This window comes from Erpetoichthys calabaricus, chromosome 8, assembly GCF_900747795.2.
Source record: "Erpetoichthys calabaricus chromosome 8, fErpCal1.3, whole genome shotgun sequence".
NCBI lineage: Eukaryota > Metazoa > Chordata > Cladistia > Polypteriformes > Polypteridae > Erpetoichthys > Erpetoichthys calabaricus.
In genome coordinates this window covers 170868120-170888905 of record NC_041401.2, presented here as the reverse complement: position 1 = coordinate 170888905, position 20786 = coordinate 170868120, and the positions used below count along the sequence as shown (strand labels likewise).

Sequence of the window (20786 nt, the reverse complement as noted above, 5' to 3'; positions counted from 1 at the left end):
AATTTTTAGGAATACAAATGGCATACTTATGAGCTGGAGTGATGATTTTAAACTCCAAACTAAATAACTGTACAGAAAGCAAGACAGACATGTGAGCTAATAAAGAACACTGCAGAGGTAGAGATGGCAAAGGTTCTGATTTCTTAAGGGGTTTTGGTAATGCAATCAGTAAATAACAAAACAGAAAGTTGTCCATATGCTTCTAGTCAATGAACTATTACAAAATAAATTCACATTTTAATACACCTGCAATAGATGGTCTTGCACCCTATGCTAGCTGGGGTAGACTCCAGTCCCCCCCACAACCCTGGTCTGGATTAAACAGGTCAGAAAATGACATGACATCTTAGCACATCTTACTAAATGATGAATGGGTGGAAGTAAGGACTAAAGACTGTAGTGTGAGTATCTTAATTGTTTTTAACAATATTATTTGAGTAGAGATGACTCTTCAATATACACACATACAGTATATAAACATTATATGGAAAGATGTTTGTGGACACCTGACCATCACACCTATATGAGGTTGTTGGACATTCTACTATAAAACCGTGAGCATTAATATGGAGTTGGCCCCACATTTATGGTTGTAAGAACTACCAATCTTCTGGGAAGTCTTTCCACAAGATTTCGGAGTGTCTTTGGGAATTTCACACATGCAGCCAAAGAAGCAACTGAGAAGCCATGTACTGATGTTGGATGAAAAGACATGGCTCACTATTGGTGTTCTAAATTGTCCCAAAGGTGTTCAGTATCTATCTATCTATCTATCTATCTATCTATCTATCTATCTATCTATCTATCTATCTATCTATCTATCTATCTATCTATCTATCTATCTATCTATCTATCTATCTATCTATCTATCTATCTATCTATCTATCTATCTATCTATCTATCTATCTAGTGTTGAGTTCAGAGCTGTATGCAGGCCACCTGAGTTACTTAATGCCTTTAGAGATCTGGATTTGTGAACAGGGGCACAGTCAGACTGGAATAGAAATTAAATTAATTAAAGCCTTCCTCAAACCGTTGCCACAATGTTGGAAGCAGACAATTGGCATTATATTCTGTGGCATTAACAGTACCCTTCATGTGATCCAAGGGGCCTAGCCCAAACTTTGAAACACAGCCCCAGATCATTATCCCTGCTCCACCAAACTTTGTAGTAGACACTACACAGTCCACCAAACCATGATTCGTCCATTAGACTGCTAGATAGTAAAATGTGATTCATCACTCCAGCGCCAAATGCTTACTTTACACCACTACAAACAAACTTTGTCACTGCGTATAGTGATCTTCAGCTTATGTGCAGTTGCTCCTCCATGAAAACCCATTCAATGAAGCTCCAGATGCATAATTCTTGTGATGCTGTTGCTTCCATAGACAGTTTAGAAGTTTGTCTGACTGTTTGGGATGGTGTTCACCTTTTATAAAAAAAATTAAAAATTAGTTTTGCTCCAGTTATCAAGGGACCATATTCCTTATCCTCCCTGGGAAAATCAGTGAAGTGATAATAGTCAGTTAAACCTCCGATCTAGGAAAACTAATGTGGATATGTGTTAAAGAAATGCTTTAGTTGCCTCACATTTTTATGCAATTGTTTTGTTCACCCCACTGAATTAAAGCTGAAAGTCTGCACTTCAACTGCATCTAAGTTGTTTCATTTAAAATTCATTGTGGTAACGTACAGAACCAAAATTTGAAAAAAGTTGTCTCTATCCAAATATTTATGTACCTAACTGTATATTGTGTGCCGGGAGGGGTTTTGTGTAGCTGCTGTTACATTTCACCGAATCTCTACGTTTGCATATTTGGTGTGATATCTAGCTGTAAAGTTGGCATTGGATTCCTAAAATCCTCATCTTGTCTTCTTTCCTATTTTTGATTTGCATAGTCAGGAAAAGCCAAGAGTTGGGCAGTGTCATGTTTGGGAGTCCAACAGTTACAGCTTTGCTATTTGTAATGGCCTTCACTGGACCTCGGGTGTTCACACTGGATCATTTTGTAGCTGATAGTGACTCGATCAAATGAGATTTAAATTCTGTCAGAAGAGGTTGACTTGTTGCACAGGCATAGGTGGTGGCTCTGAGGCTAGGGATCTGCACTGGCAATCGGAAGGTTGCTGGTTCGAATCCCGTAAAATGCCAAAAAGGGACTCTGCTCTGTTAGGCCCTTGAGCAAGGCCCTTAACCTGCAATTGCTAAGCGCTTTGAGTAGTGAGAAAAGCACTATATAAATGCAAAGAATTATTATTAATTATTATAATCTCAGTAGGCGGCACGATGGCGCAGTGGGTAGCGCTGCTGCCTCGCAGTTGGGAGACCTGGGGACCTGGGTTCACTTCCCGGGTCCTCCCTGCGTGGAGTTTGCATGTTCTCCCCGTGTCTGCGTGGGTTTCCTCCGGGCGCTCCGGTTTCCTCCCACAGTCCAAAGACATGCAGGTTAGGTTAATTGGCAATTCTAAATTGGCCCTAGTGTGTACTTGGTGTGTGGGTGTGTTTGTGTGTGTCCTGCGGTGGGTTGGCACCCTGCCTGGGATTGGTTCCTGCCTTGTGCCCTGTGTTTGGATTCAGCGGGTTGGAAAATGGATGGATGGATGGATAGATAATCTCAGTAGACAGTGACTTGTTCTCTAGAGATTACTATCATCTCAGAAGAGAATCACTTGTAGGAACAGCTCCAAATGGATCAGTTCAAGTACTTAAGGTTATTGTTTGTGACTGTGGGTGATTGTAAGATTGGTCAATGGATAGCTACAGTGGTGAGCTTAGCCATTAATGAGGATACCCCGTGGATTCCTTCAGATGAAGACAAGCCAAGCCAGGCCAACTTAAAAGAGACCTAAAGGAAGACACTCTGGCAGGGCCATCTTAATGCATGGGCACAGTGGCAGTTGCCCGGAGGCCCCATGAGCATAGAGGCCCCATGCTAATCTATGTATGTTGTGACTTGCTGTCAATAAATAAATACTATACTATGCTAAACAATAAATATTTGTTATGGTGTCACAAGTGGACATTGGCATTCGCCTCTGATTTAGTATCACGGTCACCTCTGCCACCTCACGTGTAGGTATGCGTTCGGATCTCACACACTACATAACGTAAAAGCATATACGTTAACGTCACTTCAACTCAATTCTCTGAAAAGAAATTTCATAAATGTTTGTGTTGAACACTTGATTAATAACCAATAATTCATAGAAATTTCATACTGTGCCATCTCCATCTGTAGAAAAGAAATTTCATAAATGTTTGTGTTGAACACTTGATTAATAACCAATAATTCATAGTAATTTCATACTGTGCCATCTCCATCTGTATGGTTTACCAATTGAGTATCATGTATATGTTGAAATTTCTGTGTTTTTCAAGGCTCATGTTATTTTGTTCAAATATTTGTGTTGACTCATCATTGCTGTACAGCATGTTTTTTAATGTTTAAACACTGATTTTGTTGGAACTACCAATACAATAAATATTTGTTTCATTTTTTCGACCACTTACATTTTTATTCCTGTGAGTGGTTGTGTAGGTAGGGGCCCCAGTGCACTGTTTTGCTGTTAAGATGGCCCTGACTCTGGGAGCGCCTGGGAACTTCCCACCAAGAGCTGGAGTTGGAGACTGTTGTGAGAGTTCAGGAAGTTTGGTGTGACCAGCTTTGCTTGTTACCGCTGCAACTGTCATGGCAAAGAGCAGTTTAAATATGAGCACGAGTGTCATGTGTTACTGTATGTTCATGTCTGCTTTGTTTTTTTTTACTCAAATTGTTTCTCAAATCTCTGGTTTAAGGTTCGGCTGAAAGGTGTACACTCCATATCAACACTGAGGAGAGAAATAGAAAAGGTGGAAAAACTGCGTGTTGAGAAGTCCTTAGTCTGGGTTCAGAAAGCCTTTGCTGGCGTCTTATCTGATGAGATGTCATGGCAGCAGGAAGTGGTGAAGAGTATTGAGAAAGCTGGTTTTGATATTTCTAATTCTGAAGAAGGTGAGCTATGAGGCAGATGGCATATTACTGTTTATTTTGATGCTTGCAATGGGTAAACTAAGGGAGACACACAAGTGAAGTCACTTAATAGTCCATGGCTTCTCAACTGCAGGTTGCAGTTATGATAGAACCAGAGATGTGGACTGGACTAACCTTTATAGAATAAAGTCTAAATGACAATATGGCTCTAAAATTTGGAGGGATTATAACGTAACTTCTCATTAATTTCCTGCCCTTTAAAGTTTATTCCCTTTACCCTATTTGCTTTTAAAAGTCACACGATTTTTGAAACTAAACATGACTTCTACGAAGGGGATTATTGTTGGACTGGACGCAATGCTATAACAAAAAAGTAATTCTTTTTTCTTTCCAACAATAAATATAAAGCATGTCATCACGAAAACTTCAGTAGATTGAAAATAAATCCATACATAATGATAATATAATATATGTTTTCAGTGTTTATTACCGTAAGCTCATATCAGTCATCTTACTGCTTTATTTTGACTGCTGTGGATAGCAACATTGCTGCAAAGCTCTCAAGTCTTGAGTTTGAATGGCAGATTGGGTGCTGCCTGCATGGAATTTGCAGCCTTTCCCATCCCTGCACTGGTATTTCAGCAAGTAGTCCTCTATACTTATCATCACTAATTCGGCACCGAGTGGGACTTTGTGTGTATTGGCTTTGCAACGGACGGGCATCCTATCCACGGCTGGTTTCTGCATTATGTTTACTGTAACTGACATAGGTCCAGGGCCCCCATGACCTGAAAATGGATTACTCAGGTTCAACGATGAATGGATGGATGGATGTACTTCATAGTCCAGGAGTAAATTGAATTACTTGGTGCTAAATTAAGAAATGAAATGTTGAACTGAGCTGTCATTTTGCAGGAATTTCTGGCTGTGTGAAGAATCTGCTGCTGCACCATGAAGAAGCTAAAGTCAAAGATAAGGCTTTGCAGGTACTCCAGGGTGATCATACTTGAGTAGAGTAGGCATCTGCACCTTATCAATAACTAGTCAGGGTCGCCAGGTGTCCCAAAACACACTCACTCTGTACCTATAGTGGTACCTGAAGCCATAATATTTTGTGAAGTACACTATGAAAATCTAAACCAATGCAAAACATTCTCCTGATTTGTGTTTTTAATGCCTGATGAGCATCCATGTTTCCATCATTTTCATACTGGTGTAATGAAATAAATACCAGACACTGTCAACTAGTTAAAGAAAAGAAGTGTGAGATGCCCTCTTGAAAAATGATCTGCCTGATTATTGTCTTTTTGGGACATATTTAAGTTTAACTTTTGCATGTTCTTGTCTATTCCTTAAAGGCTCAACTTGCAGAGCTACAGACTTCCCATAGTTCTGTGCTGCAGGAAAAGATGAATAAAGCTTCGAAAGAACTTGAGGAAAAGATGCAAAAAGAAATACAGCGAGTCAAGGAGATATCTGAGGAGCAGTATCAGCAGGTGAGGGAGAACTGCTTATGATCTCAGAGAGCACGCTGCCATCCATTCTGACAGTGCATACGGCCATGACATCTTTGTGAAAACAGGAAAATAACACTGTGATATGCATATTTCTCTGGTTTATATCACACTTGAGGCCCAAGAATTGCAGTATCTTTTGCAAATAGACTGAGAATCAGAGTTATGGGGAGGCAAATTCCAATCCAGCAGTGTCAGATGAAAGTCATCAATCAACCATGGGAGGATTAATGCTAGTCCATTACAAGGCTAATTGTCAGTTTTCTGAGTTTTGGCCAGGTAAAAAGGAGAAATGCAAGTATGGCAACATGGAAGGAGATTAGAAGAAAAAATAGTCATGGGCTGGCATTTGACAAATTTGTCAAGCCAGTGTAGAAAGAAGTACACCACCAGGGCAGCATGTGGTGTATTTGTTAAAAGATACAGCCATTCATTTCCCAGAACCCTAGCAGGAGAAAGAGTGTGTCAAAAGGGTGTCCATACTGGGATGCTTCCAGTCGACCACTGCCACCTAACGTATGGGGAATGGATCTGCTCCTGGCGTTTGGCTCCTGCATCGCCTGGTACCTTCCAATCTAGGCAAGAGGTCGTGCCATTGTCCAGTTAGGTAGATATCTGTCCTCCATGGCACTCACTATATATATATATATATATATATATATATATTTATATCTTTATATATAATCTTCATTTGGATCTTGATCTTTGTTTGTCCGCGAATTCACTGCCTTGTGTGGTGTTCCTGCTGTGTTCAGTAGAGGGCAGTAGTGATGGAGGAGGAGAGGAAGTGAGGGGGAGGATCGTTGGATGAGGTTGGAGTGTGGTGATTAAAGAGGATTGAACTAAAGGAGACTACGTGCTGTTTGTACTGGCTGAATACACATCACCTTGGTTGTTACTTTTGTTTACAAACATAGTCAATACCACTCTTTGTGTTTAGATCTGGCGTCGACACCACTCTTTGTGTTTAGATCTGGCGTCGACACCTGCTTCATTGTCGAGACTGTGGTTTTTTGTGTTTCTATCGACCGTCGTTGGCAGCACTTCTTCCAAATCGAATGTTCACCCACTTCTTGGAGTCGGCAGTCAGAGTATATAAGTCGGACACACTTCTGTGATTTTCCATCAGTCGGCGTTTGGAGTTCAAGAAAGAAGCATTGGTTCTTCCTTACTCTTTGGATTGCCACAAAGCAACCTGCGAGATTGGAGAAAGGTTGAGAAGAGATCGTGAGAGGAAACGACAGTGTCATGAAAACGAGACAGACTGTGAACGGAGAGAAGCAGAAATGCTCCTCCACCACCACATAATTACTATTCGGACAGTGATTCCGAGTAGGCTGTTCCTATCGAATCAATGTCCAAGGGTTTTGTGTTGTAATTTTGTTTCCCTTATAAAAAATCATAATGCTGTGACGAAGGGCCCAGTTCACGACTGGCAGCCACGTTTAAACAGGGAGCCCTTCACAGACAACTTTAACACGCGCAACATAGTTGGGCGCACATGGCTAGTATATATATATACAGTGGGTACGGAAAGTATTCAGACCCCCTTCAATTTTTCACTCTTTGTTATATTGCAGCCATTTGCTAAAATCATTTAAATTAATTTTTTTCCTCATTAATGTACACACAGCACCCCATATTGACAGACAAAAAAAAGAATTTTTGAAATTGTTGCAGATTCCCTGCAGCTGAAAAACACCCCCACAGCATGATGCTGCCACCGCCATGCTTCACTGTGGGGACTGTATTGGACAAGTGATGAGCAGTGCCTAGTTGTCTCCACACATACCGCACATCTCCTCAGTGCAAGACACATGACAGCCCGCATGGAGTTTGCTAAAAGACACCTGAAGGACTCTGAGATGGTGAGAAATAAGATTCTCTGGTCTGATGAGACCAAGATAGAACTTTTTGGCCTTAATTCTAAGCGGTATGTGTGGAGACAACCAGGCACTGCTCATCACTTGTCCAATACAGTCCCCACAGTGAAGCATGGCGGTGGCAGCATCATGCTGTGGGGGTGTTTTTCAGCTGCAGGGATAGGACGACTGGTTGCAATCGAGGGAAAGATGAATGCGGCCAAGTACAGGGATATCTTGGATATGACATTGTTTTTTCTAAATGTTTTGATGACCTGAGAGATCAGTGTCACCGGGACCATCACCTTTCTTTATTTTCAGATATTGTGTGATGGGCACAGGTTAGCTGGTCATGTGGCGGCTCGTTTCATGTCTCATTATTGTTTAGCTGTCAATTAAGGAAAAAGAAACAACTAAGGGGCCTGAGTCAAGTTAATTAAAAGTTAATTAGCAGCAAAAATGGGTCACTAATGAAGAAGATGGTTAGAATGAAAACCTGCAGCCACTGCGGCCCTCCAGGACCGGAATTCGGCCCCAGTGCTCTAATGCATCCTCCTGTTGCTGCTGAGTATTTCAAGATTTAACTGCCATTACCTTAAGAAGGTCAGGTGACCGTTTTAACATTTCAGTGTATATACGCTGCATTTCTTTTTTTGGGTTGGAGTACAGAACTTTCCTCTCACAGCTGTACCCATTTGTTGTTCTTCTGCTTCATTCTGTCTCTTTTCCATATTAAGCGTTTGCAAGAGTTGTTGAAAGAAGAGCAGAGCCGTCTGAATGAGGAGCGAGGTCGCTTGGCTGAGTCACTGAGTCACGAGCAGAAGAGACTCCAGGAAATGGAGACAAGCTGCGGTGAACTGAATAAGGTCTGTGTCTACCTGATTCCCTACATGACATTCCTCACAATGCTTTAAAGATCTGCATACTTATCTTGATTTTTTGGCTAAAGCTTTTAAGACAAGAGAAAAACCACATGATTAACACTTTTTTCTTGAATGTATTTAATGAGAAATTGAATAGAACATTACTAATCTGTGAACCTTTTAAAGGTAGCATCCCACAGAATGCATTGATATGATAATGTGTTTTGAACTTTACTGCTATTCCACACTTTGTGCCCTGTTTGCCAGTACTGCAGGTGGTATGGTGCCCTCTTCTAATATTGGCATCCTGGGTTAAAAAACACAACAGGGAAAAAAGTGTTTATTGTTTATCCTCTTGATCTTTCATTCAAAATAATAGCAAAAATCGAACCTTTAATTGCAGGAAAAATGAAAGGTTAAAGAAGTTTTATTATGTTTTTCTCACAATTGGCACTTCTTCATTTAATACTTTGTTCAGTACTCCCATTGCCAACATACCTGCTCTTAGTTTTCCCCTATAATACTTAATGAGGTTAGAGAACACATTCCAAGGGATCTGAGACCATTCCTCAATACAGAAAATCTCCAGATCCTTCAGATTGTGAGGTCCACGCTTGTGGACTCACCTCTTCAGCTCATACCACAGGCTTCAATGGGGTTTAGGCCAGGGGACTGGAATGGCCATGGCAAAACTTTGATTTTGGTTAAGAAAACATTTGTTTTTTGGGTCCTGTTGGAAGTTCTACCGCCACCCAATTTTAAGCTTCCTGGCAGAGACAGTCAGGTTTTGATTTAATATCTGCCAATACTTGGGAGTCCATGATATCATGTATGTGTTGTCCAGGCCTTTGATCGATAAAACAACCCTACAAGATCAGAGATCACAGTGGGGATGACTGACTTTTCTACGTGCCTCTACACTAAACCTACGTCTGCTGCTTGTTTCTAAAGAAACTCCGTTTTTGTCTCATCTGACCATAAGAATTCATTCCCAATAAAAGTTTCAATAATGTTAGACACCTGAAATTAACGATGGCAGAGGTGTTTTTATGGCCTCCCTCCCAAATAATTGATGGTTCTGTAGGTGGTGTCTGATCATAATTTTGGAGACCTTCTGACCCCAAGACCCACCTAACATCTACATGTTCTCCATCTGTTATCCTTGGTGATTCTTTTGCCACTCCAACCATCTTTCTCCGTGTGCATGTGGTCAATATACAGTACTGTAGACACGCTTCCACTTCCAGGACAATTCTTAACATTTCTAGTTACTTTAAAGTTATAAATGATTGCATTTTCCTCTAGCCAGTTCCTGATTTGTGTAGCTCATTTGTTGCATATTATTACTGTGTTCTCAAGTCTTTCTCAGAGAATTTGGCCTGTGTGTTACCTCATATCTATACCTCAGTGAAACAGGAAGTCTTCACTGACCAGTTATGTGTTCCTACTCACTCTGATGAACTTAAAATCATTAAAATGAATGGGGAGATGAATGGAAAAGATGAAAAAGTGCTGTCTGCCTCCTGAAAAGTGATGAAAGGAAAAGCCCCTGTATACCTGCATGCCTTTGATGAGTGAAGTAAAGCAAATGTGAAAAAAGACAAAGTAGTGCTTATTCTAAAATGGCCAAGGACACATTTGTTGGCACCCCTCAAAAAGATTCTAAATAATTAGATTCAAGTGGTTTTTCAAACTGTTTTCTTGAATTTGTATCACATATGTCTCCAATTGTGCCATCAGTCATTTAGCTGATTTAAATGGAGGAAAGTCATCACTGTTTGGTGCCATCGTGTGTCCCACACTGTACATGGACCAGAGAAAGCAAAGGAGGGAGTCGTCTGAGGAGATCAGTCAGAAAATTAGAGACAAGCATGTTAAAGGTGAAGGCTAGAAGACAATCGCCAAGGAGCTTGATGTTCTTGTGTTAACAGTTGTTAATATCATTGAGAAGTTTAAGGAACATGAGACTGTAGCCAGCCTCCCTGGACATGGCCACAAGAGGAAAATCGACCCCAGAATGGGCAGAAGAACAGTGAGAATGGTAGACAGAAAGCCAAGGACAACTTCTAGAAGAGATACAAGCTGAAGTCCATGGTCAAGGTGTCCATCAGTGTCTGATCACACTAGTGATCTCAATAGAAGACGACCCAGGAGGACTCCACTGTTGAAAGAAAAACATAAAAAAGTCAAACTGGAATTTGCTGTAATGCATATTAACAAGCCACAATTCTTCTGGGAGGATGTCCTCTGGACAGATGAGACAAAACTGGAGCTTTTTTGACAAGTCACATCAGCACTATGTCCACAGATGAGGAAATGAAGCTTTCAAAGAAAAGAACACAATACCTTCTGTAAAACAAGGAGGGGGCTCAGTTTTGTTTTGGGGCTGCTTTGCTGCATCTGGCATGGGGTTCCTTGATTTTGCGCAAAGAACAATGAAATCTCAAGACATTCAAGACATTGTGGAGCAAAATGTACTGCCCAGTGTCAGAAAGCTCTGTCTCAGTCTCAAGTTATGGATCCTCCAACAGGATAATGACATAAAACTCACAGCTGAAAGCAAACAAGAATGGCTAAGAGCAACACATTGGACTGCTCTGAGGTGGCCTTCTATCCTATCAAACATCTGTGGAAAGAACTAAGATATAGTATGCAGTTGGAGAAGACCCCTTTCAAACCTGACACAGCTGTAACAGTTTGCTGAGGAAGAGTGGGCCAAACTACCTGTGAACAGCTGCAGAAGTCTCTTAGACAGCTCCAGGAATCATTTGTTTGCAGTGATAGCCACCAAAGCTCGTGCAACAAAATAATAGTTTAAGTGTGTCATCATTTTTGTCCATACTATTTTCATTTGTGTTATTATTTAAAATATTCTTTTGAATCAAACCTCTAAAGCAAAGTCTGATACGGAGTAAATAATGATGGGTTCCCATTACTTTTGTCAGTTTCAAGTTTTTTCAGAGATGATTGTGTGTTCCTTTTTTTTCGTGGTGAGGTACCAACACATTTTTTCCCGTCTTTGTCAGTGACTTAATGCAAGTGTTCTTGATAAGTCCAGGACAAATCATGAGCAGGTGGTTGCCAGAGTGGTCTCCAAGTGGCTGTGTTGCAGGAATATCAGTAAAGGGGCTGCCTTCCATCACTGGGATACTGAGCAAGCCATTTCCTCTGCCAGTCTTCCAGATGTTGAAATCTAGAAATACTGTATTATTTTTGTAGAGAAAAGCCAAGCAAAATGATACCTTTTATTGGCTAACTAGAAAGATTACAATATGCAAGCTTTCGAGGCAACTCAGGCCCCTTCTTCAGGCAAGATGTAACATTATTTTTATAATGTAAATATAGCTTATATTTGTCTTAGCTGTCATCAAATAGGCATTTTTGCACAAATGGTGTTATTCTTCCTAAATAAAAATGATAAAACAGTTAACATGAAGTTCCTGTATGTACACATTTTGCATCTGTATATTTAACTGGGTCTTTTATCAAAAGTAATTCACAAATCACAAGTTTATAATATAATTGCTTCTTCAAATGGCGCACTGCCGAGCTACATGACTTACACGCTCTAGGGATTGAAGCGTCAACCTTAAGCCTTACAAATTCCATGGCAGAGCTGGCACACTGCCTTTGAATATGTGTTTTGAGTTAAACACCTTTATAAAATTGTATTAGCATTAACCTAATAAGCATCATGGCCAGGCAATTTAAATTTTCTCTGGAAAATAATTCACTTTTCTGTTAAGCTAGGATGGGCTGCACTTTTGAAGCACTGCTGAAGCTCCATACTGTATATTGCAGCTAATTTAGAGCCAGCGTACTTCTCAATATACCAGTTAAATATTCTCACAGTTCTTTAATCAGACAGAAGTTCAATGCATCCATCTGATCAACAGTTCCTGATGGTGCTTAGGTTTATTTTCACCTCTCAGAAATGGCCTTAAGATATCCTACCAGGACAAAATAATTAGCCCAGCATAACTCTTAAATGTTGTCTGCTTTTTTGTGTATAAGGAACTTTGGGGTTTGAAGGCATTTAACTTGTAGTAATTTCATAGCTGTGCTACCTGACAGGTTTAAATCTAAGTAATCAACGTAGACCTCAGCTTATTCAGCATTAATATTTGCTGTCCACCATCTATTGGACTGCATTTTGTATTCCATATAGTAATAAAATGCATTGCATTTGTCTTTCCAACTGATGGTGCATTATAAACATTTGCGCTAGTAAAATGCATTACTACAAATATTTGTGATGCGCCATCTGTTGGAATGACAAATGCAATGCATATGTCAGTTCTCTGCCATTTGTGTGGGATTTGGAAAATATTGCTAATGTTTGTGGTGTGGGCGGCATGGTGGCGCAGTGGGTAGTGTCGCTGCCTCGCAGTTAGGAGACCCGGGTTCGCTTCTCAGGTCCTCCCTGCGTGGAGTTTGCATGTTCTCCCGATGTCTGCATGTGTTTCCTCCGGGTACTCCGGTTTCCACCCACAGTCCAAAGACATGCAGAATAGGTGCATTGGCGGTTCTAAATTTTCCCTGGTGTGTGTGTGTGTGTGTGTGCCCTGCGGTGGGCTGGTGCCCTGCCCGGGGTTTGTTTCCTGCCTTGCGCCCTGTGTTGGCTGGGATTGGCTCCAGCAGACCCCCGTGACCCTGTTGTTAGGATATAGCGGGTTGGATAAATGGATGGATGGATGTTTGTGGTGTGCCATTTGTTGGAATGACAAATACAATGCATTTTAGTAATACAAATTTTAGTGACACATCATCTGTGGGAATGGTAGAGACATAGCAACCAGATGGACACACAGATAAGAAGACAATACAGACACTTACCTCTATATTAAGGTCAATGTTACCTCGAAAAGCCGTATTGCAAAATGTGAAGTAGCCTTATTATCTTGTGCAACTTTTTATTTTTGATCTTAAAAATAGTTATTACAGATAGAATACATTATTTTTTTTATTTTAGAATGCAAGGCATATGTCTCTGTTATATGCCATTTGGTATGGGATTTGTAAAAGCATGGTTAATGTTTGCAATGCACCATCTGTTGGAATGACAAATGCAATACATTTTATTCCTACAGATGTTAGTGATGCACCTTAATGTTTGTGATGTTCCCTCTGTTGGAATGACAAATGCAATTAATTTTATTACTACAAATGTTTGTGGTGCACCATCTGTGGGAATAATAGAGACATAGAAACTGGATGGACAAACACATACATAGAAACACTTTTATTAAGGTGGATGATACCTTGAGAAGCCTGTTATATTTTAAAGTATGTGATATCTTTAACATATTGTGCAGCTCTGTACTTTTGATTGTAAAAAATAGTTTTTTTTAGTTTAGGAAGCTGTTTGCCATTGCATTCCCATTTGTGTCTAAAAATGCAACCAGCTTTCATTTCCATATACAGTCTATATTACATCTATTTCGTGAAAGGCCTAAGAGCCTTTGAAAATCATTCTCATTGTTTTACATCCCTAACAAGTGTGATTTAAATGACTGCCTACTCTGTCATGGCCTAGAATTAAATCTAGTGTCCTAATTACACTAATCAGTGAAATCTTAATTGTAAAGTGAGATTAGCTAGTGAAGTGATGTGCTCCATCTATTCAATTCACAGGCTCTGGCTGATGCCTGGTGTTCTTTTCTTGTGTGGGTAAAACTATCTCCATCAAAGAGATCAGGTTTATGCAGAAGTGCATGTGATATTCATTACTGTTTTCTCTTGAACTTCTTTTGTGTCTAACAGGTAATAGAAAAAAAATCAGGAGAAGAAGAAACCCTGAAATCAAGAATATCAGAGCTCCAAAAGGAACTGGAATCGTCCAGGAAAGCAGAGGTGAATTAGAAGATGATTGCCTTTAACGGGGCATCGTGTGGCTTTTAGTAACCTTTTATGAAAAATGCATTGCTGATAGCACTGTTGCACATTTACACATGTGAATGCTTTTTGGGAAAATGTTAAAAATTAATCTGGCTGACCTCCTTTGATTCCTGTAATGCTTAGATAACCTCTGGCCCTTTGCACCTGCCAGTTGGATAAAGTGGGTTTGCGAGCGTTAGTTTACATCACATTCATCTGACTGCCGGTATTTAACAGTTGAACAGGATTCATCACTTTTATTTCAGGACTTCATTTTATCTTTAAATGGCTATTGTTACCTTATGAGTTGTCTTCATAAGGGACACAAGAAAAAGGAGGTTATGCTTTATAATGCACTGGTGAGGTCTCATCTGGTGTACTTTTTGCAGGTCTGGCCTCCAGGCTACAAAAAGGACAAAGCAGTGCTAGGAAAAAGTCTAGAGAAGAGCAACTAGGCTGATTCTAGGGTTACTGGGGATGAATTATGAAGAAAAATTAAAAGAGCTGAGATTTTTTAGTTAAAGCAAACAAAGATTTAGAAGAGAAATGACTGAAGTGTTTAAAATTATGAAAGGAATTAGTCCAGTAGATCAAGACTGTGACTTTAAAATGAGTTCATCATGGGGACACAGTTGGAAACTTGTTAAGGGTAAATTTCACATAAACATTATGAAGTTTTCCTTCACACAGAGAACCACAGACACATGGAATAAGTGTGGTAGACAGTAGGACTTTAGGGACTTTCAAAACTTGACTTGATGTTATTTTAGAAGAATTAAGTGGATAGGACTGGCGAGCTTTGTTGGGCTGAATGGTCTGTTCTCGTCTGAACTGTGGTATTGTTCTAAAAAGAAATTTGACACACGACAGGAGACCATTCAGTCCATCAAGACTGTTTGTTTAGATCAGAGGTCCTCAATCCCAGTCCTGGAGGGCCGCAGTGGCTGCTGGGCTTTGTTCTAACCCGGCTGCTTAATTAGAAAGCAATTCTTACCAATAATTTAATTTCGTGGCTTGTTAGTGCTTTAACTCTGCTATGTCAGGTCATTCTCTGATCTTGGATGTTCTTCCCCTTTCTAAGGATATCATCCAAAATGAATGAGTAGTTCTCAGTCCTTCACTTCACAGTCCTCAGAATTACTCAGTCCTTCACTTTTTTCTCTTCACTTTCCTTCCAAGTATTTTTAATTAAACCAACAGTGCATGATAAATGCTCACAGGTGTAAATGGAAACAAGCTAAATGGAGAAATGCTGCTCTCTTTTGTCGTTTGCATGTCATTGCTAATAAGGAGCCATTAAAAACTAAGAATACAGCTGTTTAGGACTAAAATAAGCAATCAGCATTCAAAATCTTAACAAGCGAGACATTTCAAGTGAAGCAGAAGTTTTACTTGAGCAATAAGTGCTTCTAATTAAGCAATTGGGTTGGAGCAAAAACCTGCAGCCACTGCGGCCCTCCAGGACCGTGATTGAGGACCCCTGGTTTAGATAATAGCTAAGCTGTTCCAATATCTCATCCAGATTCTTCTTAAAGTTTGCCATTGTTTTGGCTTCATCTATATGACTCAATCATTTTTTTGGGACTCTCACAAATGTTTGACTAAAGAAGTGCTTTCTGGCTTCAGTCCTAAATGCTCTTTTCTTAATTTCTGCTGGCATCCTCAAGTATGTGATTCACCATTTAGTTGAAATAATTTGGCTGGGTCTTCTTTATCCGTGCCTTTGAGGATTTTGGAGACCAGGATTAGGTCTTCTCTTCTCGAGACTTAACAGATTTAATTCTCTGAGACTGTCACAGTACAACATGTCCTTAAGTCCTCGGATGTCCTTGGCTGTTCTCCTCGGCACAACTTCATGTGCTGTTATGTCTTTTTGTAGTGTGGTGACCAGAACTGCACACAATACTCCAGGAATGGCTTCACTAGTACATTATGTAATCTGAGCACAACTTGCCTCGATTTATATTCATCACTTTTTACAATATAACCTAACATTTTATTTACTGTTTTTTAATCACTCCTGCACATTGTTTAGATGATGAAAATGTTGTGTTGACATAAAGTGGACTCTAAGCTATCGACTTCCCGACAGTGTTCACAAGCCATTAAGAAGGCTAACAGAATGTTAGGATATATAGTATGATGTGTGGAGTACAAGTCCAAGGAGGTTCTGCTCAACCTTTATAATGCACTGGTGAGGCCTCATCTGGAGTACTGTGTGCAGTTTTGGTCTCCAGGCTACAAAAAGGACATACCAGCACTAGAAAAGGTCCAGAGAAGAGCGACTAGGCTGATTCCAGGGCTACAGGGGTTGAATTATGAGGAAAGATTAAAAGAGCTGAGCCTTTACAGTTTAAGCAAAAGAAGATTAAGAGGTGACCTGACTGAAGTGTTTAAAATTATGAAGGGAATTAGTCCAGTGAATCGAGACTGTTATTTTAAAATGAGTTCATCAAGAACATGGGGACACAGTTGGAAACTTGTTAAGGGTAAATTTCGCACAAACATTAGGAAGTTTTTCTTTACACAAAGAACGATAGAAACTTGGAATAAGCTACCAAGTAGTGTGGTAGACAGTAAGACGTTAGGGTCTTTCAAAACTCAACTTGATGTTTTCTTGGAAGAAATAAGTGGATAGTACTGGCGAGCTTTGTTGGGCTGAATGGCCTGTTCTTGTCTAGAGTGTTCTAATGAATTTATAAAACCCCTACCTCCTTTTCAGATGCTGTTTCCCAAGTGACCATGTCTCCCATCTTGCATTTATAATTGATGTTCCTTTTTCCCATGTGTTGCACTTTGCACTTTTCTGTGTTAAACTGCATTTTCCAAGTGTTCATCCACTTGTAAAGCTTATCCAAATCTTCTTCGATTGTTTTTACTGCCTCCTCACTGTCTGCCATTCCTCCACGTTTAGTGGATGGCCATCTTGTCATTTGGTGGCTGGGTTGGTTGCCCCTCACGTGATTGGTGACAATGTGATGATGTGATATCACTTCCCTCCACTGTAAAAGAGAGCACCATGCTGTCCTTAGCATCCAAGTTTATATGTTCAATGGGAAAAGAATCAACAACTAAAAGGCTTGCAAATTTTGCTCTATAGCAGTAGAGTGTTGTACTGTGTTAGTCATAGATTGATACAGGAGAAAGTGGGGTGAAATGACACCTTTTATTGGCTAACTAAATAGATTACAAATGCAAGTTTTTGAGGCAGCTAAGGCCCCTTCATCATACAAGGTGTGAGGTTACACCATGCCTGATGAAGGACATGTTAGCTCTAGTTAGAGAGAATTCAAATTTAGTTTGGCTTTGGATTTCATTTTCTTCTGGTTTGCGTTTTTTTTTCAGTAATGAACTCTAATTGTGCCCAGGCCTTGTAGAGCACCATCTTCTTTCCTGGTTTTTCAAGTTCTTTGTTGCATTTGGACATACGTGTTTTTCAAACTGACCATGACCGGCACATCCTACCGCGTTTTCCTGCATTGATGGCCTTATAGGCAGAAATTACTTAGCAGCTTTTTACTTGAGTTTACTTCACTTAATAGAGAAATTCCAAACTCTTAGATTACAAATTCCTTCCATAACAGAGGAGCCCTCAAATGTAGCACTTAACATTTTCTCATCACAATTCTTGTCAACCCTAATGATGCCATGGATGTAAACAGCTCTTCTCCGCTATGCTTCACAACACTGTGGCCCAGGTTTTTTCTACCTTTGTAACTTGATATTCTCAGAACGCTTAATCGAGTCGGGGTCATGAGGTTCCAGATCCTACTCCAGCAACAGATTACCAAGAAATTACATCTTTTATTTTAAAGTTGGATATGGCTAACTGAAACAAAGCTTTGTGCGAGGTTTGTAATCGCAATGCGGGACAGTTGAGGGCAACATGAAGTAATTTTAGAAACCGAGAAAGTTGTTGAGCTGGTGTTGCAAAAATGTACACTGCAGTGTGATGCATACTGGGTAAACTCCTGAGCCAGTCACTTTAAAGTGACATGTTAACTTTATGTCCTTAGGCTACACTGCGAGAAGATTTAAACACTCAGAAGAGCCACCGTCAAAAGGAGGCCACTGCCGAGCAGGAGAGACACATGAGTGAAATAGCAGAGTTCAAAGAGCAGATCCACCAGCACTCCCGCACCATTGTTTCTCTGGAAGAGAAGCTCCGTAGGATGTCAGACCAGCTGCAGACTGCAGAGGTGGAGAAGTCGCAGATGCTTGAAAAATACAAAAGTGAGAAACTGCTTAAGCACATCTCGTTGGGGTGGCCTGAAGACACGGTGTGTGTCAGTAGTTGTAAAATGTATGCTGATTATGTCATGAAACAGAAGCCATGGCTGTGCATTTCTACTCATTTCACACATGATGCTCACTTATTACTTCTTATTTGCTTTGCTTTACATGTGACTTCATTTCCGTTATTTTCCATTTGATTTTCAAAATCATAGTTCAACTCAGTAGAGTATCAGATTCTGTATGGAAAAGGTCTCCAACCTTAAAATGCCATGACTACATCTCTCATTTCTTAGGGTCACCATCCTATCAGTTGGTAAGGAAACCATCTGTCCTTCCACTCAGCTCCATATTTAGTTGGTTTGTGCTAGAGAAAGGACTTCAAATCTACAGGTGCCATATGCAACTTAAAATCTTTCCATGTTGCATCCTACTAGCCTTTTCTTCACTGAAAGTTCTACTATTGTGGTGTTCATTCCTTTCTTTTGTTCCTACCCCTTAAAACCCAAGTTACCTCATTGTCTGTAACTTCTTGCTTAATCTAACAACAATTTCGTCCTGGAGACACAAAGCTGTCTCTGAATTTTCTACCTAATCTCCATAGTGCTAAAGAGATCATTTGTCTATCATGCTGTGTGAAGAAATCTGGAGTGTAGTTCTGGCACAAGAGCCTCAAAAAGGGTGTGTTTTTTAGTCATAGAAGAATTCATTAAGGTTATAATACAATACAATACAACAGGTTTTAACTTTCTCGTATATGAAGTATAGGAAAAGTATTGTAATCGTTCGATGATTCGATGTCGAGATTTTGATGAGAATAACAACACTTGGTGTAAATGCCCCACCCCCCATTACAGGACACCATAATGTTTGGCATCACAGGTGTTTGAGATTCCTCAGGTGAGTTTCATTGTTTCATAAGATACTTTGGTGTGCTTGTACCCTTTGGAGTCTGTAGTTGCCATTGTTCAACATGAGGAGAAGAGCTGTGCCAATGATAGTCTAATATGCCATTATGAGGCCGAAAAACAAGAATACAATGATTAGAGTCATCTGTAACACCTTAGGTAACCTAAATCACCTGCCTGGAATATCATTAAGAAGAAAGAACACACTGGTGAGCTCAGTAATCACAATGGTAGGCCGAGGAAACTCCCCACTGCTGATGACAGAAGAATCCTCAAAATGGTAAAGAAAAAGCTCCAGACGCCTGTCTGACAGATCAGACACAGTCTTCAGGGGACCGATGTGTGTGTGTCAGAGAAGACTATCAGCAGAAGACTTCAAGAACAGAAATACAGAGGCCACACTGCAAGATGGAGACCACTAGTTAGCCACTACAACAGGATGGCCAGATTACAGTTTATGAAAACGGACTTAAAAGAGCCTGCAAACGAGACAAAGATGAACCTGATCAGAGTGACGGCAAGAGCAAAGTGTGGAGACCAAAAGGAACTGCCCAAGATTCAAAGCAGACCACCTCATCTGTTAAACACAGTACTGTAGTGGGGTGTTATGGCTTGGGCATGTGTGGCTGCCACAGATTCTGGCACACTTCTCTTCATTGATGATGCAGTGGCACAATGCATTCTGAAGTGTAGAGAGACATCTGATCTGCTCAAGTTTCAGTAAATGCCTCCAAACTCATTGGACGACAATTCTTCCTAAAACAAGATAATGACCCGGACATGGTGCTGAGGCAACACTGGAGTTTCATAAAGCTAAAAAATGGAAACTTCTTGAATAGGCAAGCCAGTCACCAGATTTAAATTCAATTGAGCAAGCCTTCCATATTTCTCAAAAATTAAGGGGACAAGCCCCGGAAACAACCAGGAGCTGAGGATGGCTGCATTAGAGGCTTGGCAGAGCATCACCAGAGAAGCCCCTCAGCACCTGGTAATGTCTGTGAATCGCAGACTTTAAGCAGTCATTGCATGCCAGGGATACGCGACAAAGTCCTGAATATGACAGCTTTAGTAAACCTGCCATTCTATGGTGCCTTGAATATGGGGGTGCCATGTAGAAAAAAGTGTTGTGTGACCAAAGTGTATGCAAATCCCCTTAAATGAAAGTCTGCAATGTATAATAATAACAATGTGTAATAATTACGATGTCTGAATTGTTTGTTTTGTAATTTTAAACTGTAAAGCAGAGGAGCAAATCAACGAAAAGCGTGTCTTTGTCCCAAACATCATGGAGGGCTCTGTACATTGCAGAGTCGGGTGGTGTTCCCACATCCTGAGAAGTTCTTTACCTCTAGCAGGCATTTACTCTACTTTGACACAAACACTTACAAACAATACACACTTTTGTCACAACCCAGATAATTATGGAAGTTTTAAGGGACCCTTGATATCATGACATAAGAACATGTGGCTATTGTTACTCAGCGGGTTCACTGAAGTAAACTTGTGTTAGAAATGTCTGAAGTAGTACCCTCATTCTTACTAATTAATGATTCT

At 40.3% G+C, this 20786-nt stretch overlaps 1 protein-coding gene across 1 annotated transcript in view; it reads left to right on the top strand.

The window, feature by feature from the left end:
- The window catches only part of fhad1 (forkhead-associated (FHA) phosphopeptide binding domain 1), a 120639-nt gene that overhangs the window by 43767 nt on the left and 56086 nt on the right, over nt 1-20786 (top strand). Inside the window, exons 14-19 of the mRNA XM_051931318.1 lie at nt 3801-3996; nt 4891-4961; nt 5334-5471; nt 8089-8217; nt 13978-14067; nt 18108-18324. Of these exons, the coding sequence (XP_051787278.1) occupies nt 3801-3996; nt 4891-4961; nt 5334-5471; nt 8089-8217; nt 13978-14067; nt 18108-18324 (841 nt within the window). The remainder of the gene's footprint in view (nt 1-3800; nt 3997-4890; nt 4962-5333; nt 5472-8088; nt 8218-13977; nt 14068-18107; nt 18325-20786) is intronic.